Raw genomic sequence first — 14,587 nt, 5'->3', positions numbered from 1 at the left:
GTTCTCTTTATGGTCCAACTCTCACATCCATACATGACCACTGGAAAAACCATAGCTTTGACTATATGGACCTTTGTCTGCAAAGTAATGTCTCTTCTTTTTAATATGCTGTCTAAGTTTATCACAGTTTTTCTTCCAAGAGCAAGTATCTTTTAATTTCATGGCTACAGTCACTCTTCACAGTGATTCTGGAGCCCAAGAAAATAAAATCTCTCACTGTTTCCATTGTTTCCCCATATATTTGCCATGAAGTGATGGGGCCAGATAACATGATCTTCGTTTTTTGAACGTTGACTTTTAAGCCAGCATTTTAACTCTCCTCTTTCACCTTCATCAAGACACTCTTTAATTCATTTTTGCTTTCTGCCATAAGGGTGGTGTCATCTGCATACATGAGGTTATTGATATTTCTCCTGGCAATCTTGATTCCAACTTGTGCTTCATCCAGCCAGGCATTTCACACATTATACCCTGCATGTAGTTCAAATAAGAGGGGTGACAATACACAGCCTCATTGTACTCCTTTTCCAATTTTGAATCAGTGCATGTTCCATATCAGGTTCTAATTGTTGCTTCTTGACCTGCATACATCATCTTAATTGCTGTCACTTTTTAATAATTGATATATGGTAAAATATGTCAATATATAATATTGATATTTAATAATACATATCCTTCACATTGGTTATTTATCTTTCAAATTGTCTTGTATATTCTTGGTTCTTATTTCCATATAAAATTTTAAATTATCTAGTCAGTTATCACAAAAAGTCAGGGCAAATTTTATTGGTATTACATTGAATGATTTGGGAAGAATTGTTACATTTATAGCATTGAACCTTCTGAATATAGTATATAGCTCTATTTACTTATGTTTTCTTTAATTTATCTTAACATTGATTTGTATCCTTCAGTGTAGAGGCATTGCACATATATCTCTAAATTTATTTTGAGTATTTTGTACTTATGCTATATGTCATTAACATAAGTACAAAATGCTTAAAACCACATGCAGGTATGACCTAAATCAAATCCCTTATGATTATACACTGGAAGTAACAAATAGATTTAAGAAATTAGGTCTGATAGACAGAGTGCCTGATGAGCTATGGATAGAGATTCGTGACATTTTACAGGAGGCAGTGATCAAGATCATCCCCAAGAAAAAGAAATGCAAAAAGGCAAAATGGTTGTCTGAGGAGGCCCTACAAATAGCTGTGAAAAGAAGAGAAGCTAAAGGCAAAGGAGAAAAGGAAAGATATCGATTTGAATTCAGAGTTCCAAAGAATAGTAAGGAGAGATAAGAAAGTCTTCCTCAATGATCAATGCAAAGAAATAGAAGAAAACAGAGAATTTCTGGGAGAGGCTAGAGATCGCTTCAAAAAAAATTAGAGATACCAAGGGAATATTTCACTCAAACATGGTCACAATAAGGGACAAAAATGGCATGGACTTAACAGAAGCAGAAGATATTAAGAAGAGGTGGCAAGAATACACAGAAGAACTACACAAAAAAGATCTTCATGACCTAGATAACAACGATGGTGTGAACACTCACCTAGAGCCAGACATCCTGGAATGTATAGTGAAATGTGCTTTAGGAAGCACCCCTATGAACAAAACTAGTGGAGGTGATGGCATTCCAGTTGAGCTATTTCAAATCCTAAGAGATGATGTTGTTAAGGTGCTATACTCAATATGCCAGCAAATTTGGAAAAGTCAGCAGTGGTCAAAGGACTGGAAAAGTTTAGTTTTCATTTCAATCCCCAAAATGGGAAATGCCAAAGAATGTTCAAACTACCACACAATTGCACTCATTTCACGTGCTAGCAAATAATGTTCAAAATTCTCCATTCAGGCTTCAACAGTACGTGAACCAAAAATTTCCAGATGTTCAAGTGGAATTTAGATAAGGCATAGGAACCACAGATCAAATTGTCAACATCTGTTTGATCATAGAAAAAGCAAGAGAGTTTCATAAAAACATCTACTTCTGCTTTATTAATTACACCAAAGCCTTTGAATGTATAGATCACAACGAACTGTGGAAAATTTTTCAAGAGGTGGGTATACCAGACCACTTTACATGCCTCCTGATAAATCTGTATGAAGGTCAAGAAGCAACAGCTAGAACTGGACATGGAACAATAGTCTGGTTCCAAATTGGGAAAGGACTATGTCAAGGCTGTATATTGTCACCCTGCTTATTTAATATATATGCGGAGTTCAGGTCAGTTCAGTCCCTCAGTTGTGTCCGACTCTTTGCACCCCATGGACTGCAGCACACCAGGCCTTCCTGTCCATCACCAACTCCTGGAGTTTACTCAAACTCATGTCCATTGAGTCAGTGATGCCATCCAACAATCTCATCCTCTGTCGTCCCTTTCTCCTCCTGCCTTCAGCCTTTTCCAGCATCAGAGTCTTTTCCAGTGAGTCAGTTCTTTGCATCAGGTAGCCAAAGTATTGGAGTTTCAGCTTCAGCATCAGTCCTTCCAATGAATATTCAGGACTGATTTCCTTTAGGATGGACTGGTTGGATCTCCTTGCAGTCCAAGGGACTCTCAAGAGTCTTCTCCAACACTGCAGTTCAATTCTTTGGTGCTCTGTCTTCTTTATAGTCCACCTCTCACATACATACATGACTACTGGAAAAACATAGCTTTGACTAGACAGGCCTTTGTTGGCAAAGTAATGTCTCTGCTTTTTAATATGCTGTTTAGGTTGATCATGAGTTTTCTTCAAAGAGCAAGCTTCTTTTAATTTCATAGCTACAGTCACCATCTGCAGTGATTTTGGAGCCCCAAAAAAATAGTCTGTCACTGTTTTCACTGTTTCCTCATCTACTTGCCATGAAGTGATGGGACCAGATGCCATGATGCAGAGTGAAAAGTGAAAGCGAAGTCGTTCAGTCATGTCCGACTCTTTACGACCCCGTGGACTGTAGCCCGCCAGGATCCTCCATCCATGGGATTCTCCAGGCAAGAATACTGGAGTGGGTTGCCATTTCCTTCTCCAGGGGATCTTCCTGACCCAGGGATTGAACCCACGTCTCCTGCATTGCAGGCAGACGCTTTAACCTCCGAGCCACCAGGGAAGCCCATGATGCAGAGTACATCTTTCCTCAAGAGGCTCTTTGGTTCCTCTTTACTTTCTGCCACAAGGGTGGTGTCATCTAGTATTTGGTTCCTCTTTACTTTCTGCCACAAGGGTGGTGTCATCTATGTATACTTTGATGACACCACCCTTGTGGCAGAAAGTAAAGAGGAACCAAAGAGCCTCTTGAGGAAAGTGGAAGAGGAGAGTGAAAAAGCTGGCTTAAAACTCAACATTCAAAAAACTAAGATCCTACATCCAGTCCCATCACTCCATGGCAAATAGATGGGGAAACAATAGAAAAAATGACAGACTTTATTTTTCTTTGACTCTAAAATTATTGCAAATGGTGACTGCAGCCATGAAATTAAAATACGCTTGCTCTTGGAAGAAAAGCTATGACCAACCTAGACAGCATATGAAAAAGCAAAGACATTATTTTGCAGACAAATTGCGTCTAGTCAAAGCTATGGTTTTTCCAGCAGTCATGTATGGATGTGAGAGTTGGATTATAAAGAAAGTTGAATGTCAAAGAATTGATGCTTTTGAACTGTGGTCTTGGAGAAGACTCTCGAGAGTCTTGGACTGCAAAGAGATCAAACCAGTTAGTCCTAAAGAAATCAGTCCTGATATTCATTGGAAAGACTGATGCTGAAGCTGTAGCTCCAATACTTTGGCCACCGGATGTGAAGAACTGATTCATTGGAAAAGACTCTGATGCTGGGAAAGGTTGAAGGTGGGATGAGAAGGGGACTAACAGAGAATGAGATGGTTGAATGGCATCACTGACTTGATGGACATGAGTTTGAACAAGTTCTGGGAGTTTGTGAGGGACAGGGAAGCCTGGTGTGCTACAGTCCATGGGTCTCAAAGAGTCAGACACATCTGAGTAACTGAACTGAACTGACAAATTGTATTATTAAAATATTTTCTAATTGGTTGTATACCTAAATATAATTGATTTTCACATTTAATCTTATATCTATTTTGCTAAATTATCTTATTAATTCTAATTGTGTGGATTTTCTACATAAACATGCTGCCTGTAAATACTAACAGTTTTATTTATTTTTCCCCCTATTCTTGACATTTTGTTTATATTTTTCTTTCCTTATTGCACTAGCTAGAACCTCCAGTGAAATATTACATTGAAGTTTTACTAGCAGATATCCTTTTGTTGTTTCTGAGCTTAAGGGAAATATTTCTAATGCTTCAGCACTGTGTATTTGTATTTTCTCTAGTCTTCTTAAATATCCTCTATCAGGTTAAGGAAGTTTCTTTCCAATTTTTATTTGCTAAAATTTTACCATGAATTTGTTAGACTGCATATTGAAATGTTCATATAATTTTCCCTTCTTTATTTTGATGTGTTAATGTGGTGAATTTCAAATGTTAAACTAACCTGAATTAAATCCTGCTTTATTGTGGTAGATTATCCTTTCTATGTATTGAATTAGATTGAATGTTTAAGGGTAGGGGTATTTATATTTATGAGAGATATAAGTCTGTGATTTTTTTCTATTAATGACCTCATCAGATTTTGGTATCAACGTTATGTTTTTTTCATATAATAAATTCAAAAGTCATTCTTCTTTTTCTGTTCTTTGGAAGATTTTTTGAATAATTGTTACTTTCTCTTCCTTAGGTGTTTGGGAGAATTAATCAATGAAGACATCCACACCTGGAATTCTCTATGTCGGTAAGTTTTTAATGATCAAACAATGTCTTTAGTATACATATAGCAATCCATATTTTCTTTTTTTTTATTTTTATTTTTTTATGCTGAATTTATTTTTTTAAATTTTATTTTATTTTTAAACTTTACATAATTGTATTAGTTTTGCCAAATATCAAAATGAATCCACCACAGGTATACATGTGCTCCCCATCCTGAACCCTCCTCCCTTCTCCCTCCCCATACCATCCCTCTGGGTCATATTTTCTACTTAACCCTTGTTTCAGATTTAATATGTTTTGTTTTTAAAGGAATTTGCTTATTTCACCTAAATTTTCAATACATTAGCATAAAGCTTTTGCATCTTTTATTTCTTTCTGATGATAATTTTATTATTTTTTCCTCATATATGTTGGCTTTGTTTTGCTGTTCTGTTTTTAGCTTCTTAAACTAGATACTTAAGTCATTAACTTTTCAGCTATTCCTCTTTTCTAATTTACAAATTTAAAGTTATAAAGTTTTAAATAGGTTTTTACATCCAAAGTTTTAAATAGGTTTTTACACCCCACAAATATTTCAATACTGTATTTACCTTATGCTCTTCAAAATGTTTTAAAAATATTTTCTTGTTTCCATTGTAATTTATTCTTTGATCCATAGATTGTATTTTTAATTTCCAATTGTTTAGATTTTTTTTTTTTTTAGTTTCTGTTGTTGATTTCTAGCTTTAGTCAACTGTGAGTAGCAAACATATGCCATATGATTTAGTACTTTGACACTTGTTTAGACTTGCTTATTGCCTAGCCTATGGTCACTTTTGTTAAATGTTCCATGTGAACTTGAAGAAAATGTATAGTATTGTGCAGTTATTTGGTGTAATGTCTTTATATTATGCCAACTTTTGTCAATCATGTTATTCAACTTTTTTGTATCTCTACTGTATATTCTTTTCTTCTTGTTCTATTAATTATTTAAATAAATATGCTGAAGTTCCCAACTATAATTGTCAGTTTCCACATTACTTTTCCTTTTATAAATTATAGTTTTATGGTTTTTAGAGCTATGTCAGTGGGTACATGCATATTTAGAATTATTACATCTTTCTGTTGGATTAACCCCTTTACCATTATAAAATATTCCTATTTACCTTTATGTATCTTAAAGGTAACTTTGACATTAGTTTAGCTCCACAAGCTTATTATCCATTAAGGTACACAGTGTATCCCTTTTCCATTAAAAAAAAAAAAATCATGTTCTCTTATATTTTAGGTTTATTATAATCCACTGTGCAGATTCATGTTTTAAGTGGTGTACTTAGTCCATATAGTTTTCTGTGGTAAGAAAATTAAACATGAGAACTACTCACCAAATTTTTAAGTGTAAAATACAGTATTGTTAATTATAGGCCCAATGTTATGCAGAAAACCTCTATAACTTGTTGATTTTAGTCCATTTGATTTTTAAAATTTTATTTATTTTTGGCAGCAATGGGTCTTTCTTGGATTTCCCTGGTAGCTCAGGTGGTAAAGAACCCATCTACAATGCAAGAGACCCTTGTTCGATTCCTGGGTCAGGAAAATCCCCTGGAGAAGGGACAGGCTACCCACTCCAGTATTCTTGGGTTCCCCTGGTGGCTCAGAGGGTAAAGAATTTGCTGTATTGTTGCTGCGTGCGGGCGTTTTTCTAGCTGTGGTGAGCGGGAGCTACTCTTGTTGGGCATGAGCTTCTCACTGCAGTAGCTTCTCGTTACAGACCACAGGATCTAGATGCACAGGCTTCAGCAGTTGTGGCAAACAAACTCAGTAGTTGAGGCACTCAGGCTTAGTTGTTTTACAGCATGTGGAAACTTCAGAGGCCAGGGATCAAACCTGTGTCTCCTGCTTTGGCAGACAAATTCTTACTCACTGCACACCAGGGAAGTCCCCAGTCCATTTGCTTTTAATGTAATAGCTTTATGTTTGAATTTACACCTATCATTTTAGTTTTATTATTTATCCCATGTTTTTGTTTATTTATCCTTTATTGCTTTCCTTTATATTAATCAAACATTTTAATTACATTTCCTTCTCTATTATTTTATTTATACAATTTTAGTTATTATTTAGTGGTTATGTTTTAATTTATAGAAGTATATCACAGATTTGTCTTTACAACTCCTAATCAAGCTTCTTATAACACCTGAACTCCAATTATTTCACCAATCTTTATTACCACTATCAATTTTGAATTTAAATTTATAAATTTTATTTTAAGCTTACCAGATTATCATTATTATGTGTAAATACTTAATATTCATGTTCTGCACCTAAATATGTGCTGTCTTATGCTCTTTTTTTTAATCTTAAGTATGTATTATCTTAGGTCATTTCCTTCTACCTGAAGAATTCTTACTTGTATTTTTGTACTTTCTGCTAGCCATACAACTCTCACAATTTTTTTTATTTTAATATAAAAACAATGTCTATTTCACACTCACTTTTGAAAAATATTTGTGCTATGATAAAAACCTTAAATTGTCAGGGCTTTTAGCTGTTTTGTTGTTTGTTTGTTTGTTTGTTTTTAGAACTAAATATGACTTCCATTCTCTTCTGACTTCCGTCACTAATTTTCCCCTTTATTTCAAAATATAGGTTCAGATCACTTATGTAACAAACTGTATGCACACAATCATTTATTGCACTAAAATGTACACTTTGGAATGAATAAAAACTCTCAGGATTTTAACTATATTACAGCCCTAATGATGTGAGACTGAGGCCAGTTGTATACAAGGCAGTGCATGCTAAGTCACTTCAGTAGTGTCCAACTCTTTGTGACTCTATGGGCCATAGCCTGCGAGGCTTCTCCAATCATGACATTCTCCAGGCAAAAACAGTGGCAGAAATCTTCCCAACCAAAAGATCAAACCCACATCTCTTTCGTGTCCTGAATTGGGAGACAGGTTCTTTATCACCTGGGAACCCCATATACAAGATAGACATGTTGTGATATTTGACTGTTTTCCCATTTCTCATTGTTTCTTGATTGCCTTCTCTAGTGTGTTCCAAAATGAGATGCACATGCAAGATAATCAATTGAAATGTGTGAATAGCATATTACAGCTTCAATTTATGTATTTTATTTCATCTCTTAAAATTTTCTGTCTTCAGTTCAGTTCAGTTGAGTTCAGCCACTCAGTCGTGTCTGACTCTTTGCGACCACATGAATCACAGCGCGCCAGGCCTCCCTGTGCATCACCAACTACCGGAGTTCACTCAGACTCACCTCCATCGAGTCAGTGATGCCATCCAGCCATCTCATCCTCTGTCGTCCCCTTCTCCTCTTACCCCCAATCCCTCCCAGCATCAGAGTCTTTTCCAATGAGTCAGCTCTTTGCATGAGGTGGCCAAAGTACTGGAGTTTCAGCTTTAGCATCATTCCTTCCAAAGAAATCCCAGAGCTGATCTCCTTCAGAATGGACTGTTTGGATCTCCTTGCAGTCCAAGGGACGCTCAAGAGTCTTCTCCAACACCACAGTTCAAAAGCATCAATTCTTTGGCGCTCAGCCTTCTTCAGAGTCCAACTCTCACACCCATACATGACCACAGGAAAAACCATAGCCTTGACTAGGCAGACCTTTGTTGGCAAAGTAATGTCTCCGCTTTTGAATTTCCTATCTAGGTTGGTCATAACTTCCCTTCCAAGGAGTAAGCGTCTTTTAATTTCATGGTTGCAGTCACCATCTGCAGTGATTTTGGAGCCCCAAAAAATAAAGTCTGACACTGTTTCCACTGTTTCCCATCTATTTCCCATGAAGTGATGGGACCAGATGCCATGATCTTCGTTTTCTGAATGTTGAGCTTTAAGCCAACTTTTTCACTCTCCTCTTTCACTTTCATCAAGAGGCTTTTTAGTTCCTCTTCACTTTCTGCCATAAGGGTGGTGTCATCTGCATATATGAGGTTATTGATATTTCTCCTGGAAATCTTGATTCCAGCTTGTGCTTCTTCCAGTCGTTTTTCTCATGATGTACTCTACATATAACTTAAATAAGCAGGGTGACAATATACAGCCTTGATGTACTCCTTTTCCTATTTGGAACCAGTCTGTTGTTCCATGTCCAATTCTAACTGTTGCTTCTTGACCTGCATACAAATTTCCCAAGAGGCAGGTCAGGTGGTCTGGTATTCCAATCTCTTTCAGAATTTTCCACAGTTTATTGTGATCCACACATTCAAAGGCTTTGGCATAGTCAATAAAGCAGAAATAGATGTTTTTCTGGAACTCTCTTCCTTTTTCCATGATCCAGCAGATGTTGGCAATTTGATTTCTGGTTCCTCTGCCTTTTCTAAAACCAGCTTGAACATCAGGAAGTTCATGGTTCATGTATTGCTGAAGCCTGGCTTGGAGAATTTTGAGCATTACTTTACTAGCATGTGAGATGAGTGCAATTGTGCAGTAGTTTGAGCATTCTTTGGCATTGCCTTTCTTTGGGATTGGAATGAAAACTGACCTTTTCCAGTCCTGTGGCCACTGCTGAGTTTTCCAAATGTGCTGGCATTTTGAGTGCAGCACTTTCACAGCATCATATTTCAGGATTTGAAATAGCTCAACTGGAATTCCATCACCTCCACTAGCTTTGTTCGTAGTGATGCTTTCTAAGGCCCACTTGACTTCACATTCCAGGATGTCTGGCTATGCATGATTTATAAACTATATTATTACAGTAGAATTTGAATTATCCACATATCACACACATTGAGTTGTGCTCAAAAGAAAGTTTGAAAAAGATTACTTTAGCCTGTAGCAAAGAAGTCAAAAACAATACAGGTGCAAAGTATTTTTCCCAGTATGTGAAGGCAGTGACCCAGCCAGCATTTCAAATTTTCAAACAATTAAGTTTCCAGGATCCCAGGACATTTAACCTTTTAGCTCTGCTATAGAATAAATGTGGTTTCAATACAAATGAATAGACCATTGATCTATTTTTTTGAAAAAGCAAACATCACAAGCTTGGACTATTTCAAAAATCTATGAAGTTTTCTTTTTCAAGACCATGAATTCATACATAGAACTGAGTGTGATTCATAACTAGAACTGAGTGTCCAAATAACCTGTGAGAGTTTTTAAATAGACTTGATTGAGCCACACCTAGAGACTCTGGGTTGCAAAGAGTCGGACACAACTGAAGTGACTTAGCACACACAAGTACAATCTCAGAATTAGCAATGGTCACAATCTACTGTTCCTGCTAATTAATAAGGAAGTAATACTTAAATAAAATAAAATTTTAAAAAGATACAAATTTTAAAATTAAAAACAAATTATACCATGTGTGTCTTTGATAAACAACACAATCATTGCAATATTACATGTGTAATTTCCAAATGGAAAATACCGTGGACCAATTTTCCCATGTGTAGGAGCAACTCAAAATACAGATCAACATTTATATGTTCCCCTCTCACACATAATTAGTGGTTTAAATACTAAGAATATTAAAATGTGGTAGGTTGTCTTCAAAATATATGTAGTGAATTTAGAAGATATATGGTTCATACTGATTTAGATGTTTTCATTAGAAAATTGCAGGGGAACTAATTTTATTTATTGCTCTATATAATTAAATAAGATATTTTGCAGGTTATAGAATTTTTCAAATTAGTGGGTTTTTTTTTACTAAGTTAAATTTGTCATTAGTAAGTTTATTTAGATATGCCCATAAGATTATATTTCCTTCTCTTTACCAAGTTTTTTTAAATTGATTTATTTATTTTAACTGGAGTGTTTTTATTTCAGTTTTGATCTATAGTCTATTTTTATTCAAGTTTTGATGAGAAATACAGTCATATACATCTATAACTTGATTTAGAGGACGGGAATTGTGGATTATAGTTAAACAGTCTTAGATAATGGAATTCAGAGAACACATCAGATTTCTGACAGCATTACTATTAAAGGCATCTTAGTAATAATAGTCGTTATTATTATTATTAGACATAGTACAAATTCAATTAAAATATTTTCTTTTTTAAACAGGCAAGAAATAACCATCAAAACATATGATAATTCCATACCAAGTAAGAATTAAAATTATATTTGAAAATAATTTTAGGGAAAATGACTGGTCTCTTCCATTCCATGTGATAAAGTGTAAAAAACCCTGACTTTTTGTTAAAATCTAAGAGAAGCATGAATATTGGTATGTTTGTGTGTGTTTAAAGTATTTCTATATTCAGAAAGAAAAAAGTTGACAGTTCATGTGTTGAACAGCTAAAACTTTAGGAAATTTCTTAATATATTGAGTTGAAATCCACCTGCACTGCTACAAATTTTATCCATTGAGTCTAGTTATTCCTTCAGGAAACAAAGAAGTCTCTGACATTATAATTAAGAGCATGGACTCTTGAGCCAAACTATCTGTGCTTGAATCTTAACTCTTATGCTAAATTTATGATTTGGGGGCAAGTAATTTAACCTCTCTAGGTGCTTTATTTTTCTACATCTGTACAATGGAGTCAATCATAAATAATATTAACTAATTCAAAGTGTTGCAGTGACTAAGACTTGATATATATAAAGTGCTTAAAACACAGTCCAGCATATAGTAAGTGCTATGTATGTGCTAGCAGTTGCAGCTATCTTATTACTACTATTACTACTACTCTTTTATGTAACAGCTCTTTAAATATTTGAGTATAATGATCACATCTCTTGTTAATCTCCAGAAGAATTATCTAAATGATCCCACTTTTCTTCCTTTGATAGCTTCCAGATGGCTTGATCCTCCTGATCACTCTATTCTGGGTGCCCTCAAATGTGTACATGCCCTTTCTCTTTTGTTTTTTTATTAATTTTTTAAATTTATTTATTTTAACTGAAGACTAAATACTTTACAATATTGTATTGGTTTTGCCATACATTGACTTTAATCCGCCATGGGTGTACATGTGTTCCCCATCCTGAACCCCCTCCCACCTCCCTCCCCATCCCATCCCTCTGGGTCATCCCAGTGCACCAGCCCCAAGCACCCTGTATTATGCATCGAACCTGGATTGGCAATTCATTACACACATAATAATACACATGTTTCAATGCCATAAGGGTGTCAGAACTGAATGAAGCATTTGGGTCTGTGGCCTTAGTTTTTATGGCTTGGGATGTCATTGAGGTTAGAGGAGGAGTAACCTAAGCACTTAATCAATTGAGACATTTAGCCGATGCTCTGTTAATAGCTACTATGCTATTGTGCTATTAATAGCTATTATGGGGACTGTAGAAGAAGTCATATGCTCTGCAATCTAAACAAAATGAAGGTAGTGGAGATGATGAAGATGTTTGGAAGGAAAAAGTTAATCTTTATATTCCATTCCTATTCTTTGTATTACTGTAACTATTATTTTCATTATTTTTTTAAATTGGAGGATACTTGCTATACAATGTTCTGTTAGTTTCTGCTGAGTGGCAACATGAATCAGATATAAATATACATATCAGATAAGTTCAGTTCAGTTCAGTAACTCAGTCGTGTCAGACTCTTTGCAAACCCATGAATTGCAACACACCAGGCCGCCCTGTCCATCACCAACTCCCGGAGTTCACTCAAACTTATGTGCATTGAGTCACTGATGCCATCCAGCCATCTCATCTTCTGTTGTCCCTTTCTCCTCCTGCCCCCAATCCCTCCCAACATCAGAGTCTTTTCCAATGAGTCAACTCTTCGCATGAAATGGCCAAAGTATTGGAGTTTCAGCTTCAGGATCAGTCCCTCCAATGAACACACAGGACTGATCTCCTTTAGGATGGACTGGTTGGATCTCCTTGCAGTCCAAGGGACTCTCAAGAGTCTTCTCCAACACCACAGTTCAAAAGCATCAATTCCTCGGCACTCAGCTTTCTTCACAGTCCAACTCTCACATCCATATATGACCAATAGAAAAACCATAGCTTTCACTAGATGGTCCTTTGCTGGCAAAGTAATGTCTCTGCTTTTGAATATGCTATCTAGGTTGGTCATAACTTTCCTTCCAAGGAGTAAGTGTCTTCTAATTTCTTGGCTGCAATCACCATCTGCAGTGATTTTGGAGCCCCCCAAAAATAAAGTCTGAGACTGTTTCCACTGTTTCCCGATCTATTTCCCATGAAGTGATGGGGCAAGAGCCATGATCTTAGTTTTCTGAATGTTAAGCTTTAAGCCAACTTTTTCACTCTCCTCTTTCACTTTCATCAAGAGGCTTCTTAATTCCTCTTCACTTTCTGCCATAAGGGTGGTGTCATCTGGATATCTGAGGTTATTGATATTTCCCCTGGCAATCTTGATTCCAGCTTGTGCTTCTTCCAGCCCAGCGTTTCTCATAATGTTCTCTACATATAACTTAAATAATCAGGGTAACAATATACACCTTGACGTGCTCCTTTTTCTATTTGGAACCAGTCTGTTGTTCCATGTCCAGTTCTAACTGTTGCTTCCTGATCTGCATATAGGTTTCTCAAGAGGCAGGTCAGGTGGTCTGGTATTCCCATCTCTTTCAGAATTTTCCACAATTTATTGTGATCCACACAGTCAAAGGCTTTAGCACAGTCAATAAAACAGAAATAGATGTTTTTCTGGAACTCTCTTCCTTTTTCCATGATCCAGCAGATGTTGAAAATTTGATCTCTGGTTCCTCTGTCTTTCCTATAACCAGCTTGAACATCTGGAAGTTCACGGTTCACACATTGCTGAAGCCTGGCTTGGAGAATTTTGAGCATTACTTTACTAGCGTGTGAGATGAGTGCAATTGTGCCGTAGTTTGAGCATTCTTTGGCATTGCCTTTCTTTGGGATTGGAATGAAAACTGACCTTTTCCAGTCCTGTGGCCACTGCTGAGTTTTCCACATTTGCTGGCATTATAAGTGCAGCTCTTTCACAGCATCATCTTCCAGGATTTGAAATAGCTCAACTGGAATTCCATCACCTCCACTAGCTTTGTTCGTAGTGATGCTTTCTAAGGCCCACTTGACTTCACATTCCAGGATATCTGGCTCTAAGTGAGTGATCACACCATCATGATTATCTGTGTCGTGAAGATCTTTTTGTACAGTTCATCTGTGTATTCTTGCCCCCTCTTCTTAATATCTTCTGCTTCTGTTAGGTCCGTACCATTTCTGTCCTTTATCGAGCCTATCTTTGCATGAAATGTTCCCCTGGTATCTCTAATTTTCTTGAAGGGATCTCTAGTCTTCCCCATTCTGTTGTTTTCCTCTATTTTTTTGCATTGACAGCTGAGGAAAGTTTTCTTATCTCTCCTTGCTATTCTTTGGACCTCTGCATTCTGATGCTTATATCTTTCCTTTTCTCCTTTGCTTTTCACTTCCCTTATTTTCACAGCTATTTGTAAGGCCTCCTCAGACAGCCATTTTGCTTTTTTGCACTTATTTTCCATTGCGTTGGTTTTCATCCCTGTCTCCTGTACAATGTCATGAATGTCCATCCATAGTTGATCAGGTACTCTATCTATCAGATCTAGTCCCTGAAATCTATTTCTCATTTCCACTGTATAATCATAAGGGATTTGATTTAGGTCATATCTGAATGGTCTAGTGGTTTTCCCTACTTTTCTTTGATTTAAGTCTGAATTTGGCAATAAGGAGTTTATTATCAGAGCTTCTCCATCTTTGGCTGCAAAGAATATAATCAATCTGATTTCTGTCTTGGCCATCTGGTTATGTCCATGTGTAGAGTCTTCTCTTGTGTTGTTGAAAGAAGGTATTTGGTATGACCTGTGCATTTTCTTGGCAAAACTCTATTAACCTTTGCCCTACTTCATTCCATATTCCAAGGCCAAATTTGCCTGTTAC

The 14,587-nt window shown here is 36.3% G+C and overlaps 1 protein-coding gene across 1 annotated transcript in view; it reads left to right on the top strand.

Moving 5' to 3' along the window:
- CYLC1 (cylicin 1) overlaps window positions 1–14,587 on the top strand; it is a 44,199-nt gene that overhangs the window by 15,237 nt on the left and 14,375 nt on the right. Inside the window, exons 2-3 of the mRNA XM_061409599.1 lie at window positions 4,739–4,792; window positions 10,787–10,827. Coding sequence (XP_061265583.1) covers window positions 4,739–4,792; window positions 10,787–10,827 — 95 coding nt within the window. The remainder of the gene's footprint in view (window positions 1–4,738; window positions 4,793–10,786; window positions 10,828–14,587) is intronic.

This window comes from Bos javanicus, chromosome X (assembly GCF_032452875.1).
Source record: "Bos javanicus breed banteng chromosome X, ARS-OSU_banteng_1.0, whole genome shotgun sequence".
Lineage (NCBI taxonomy): Eukaryota > Metazoa > Chordata > Mammalia > Artiodactyla > Bovidae > Bos > Bos javanicus.
The sequence above is the reverse complement of the archived record's forward strand: the minus strand, read 5'-3'. Positions and strand labels throughout refer to the sequence as shown.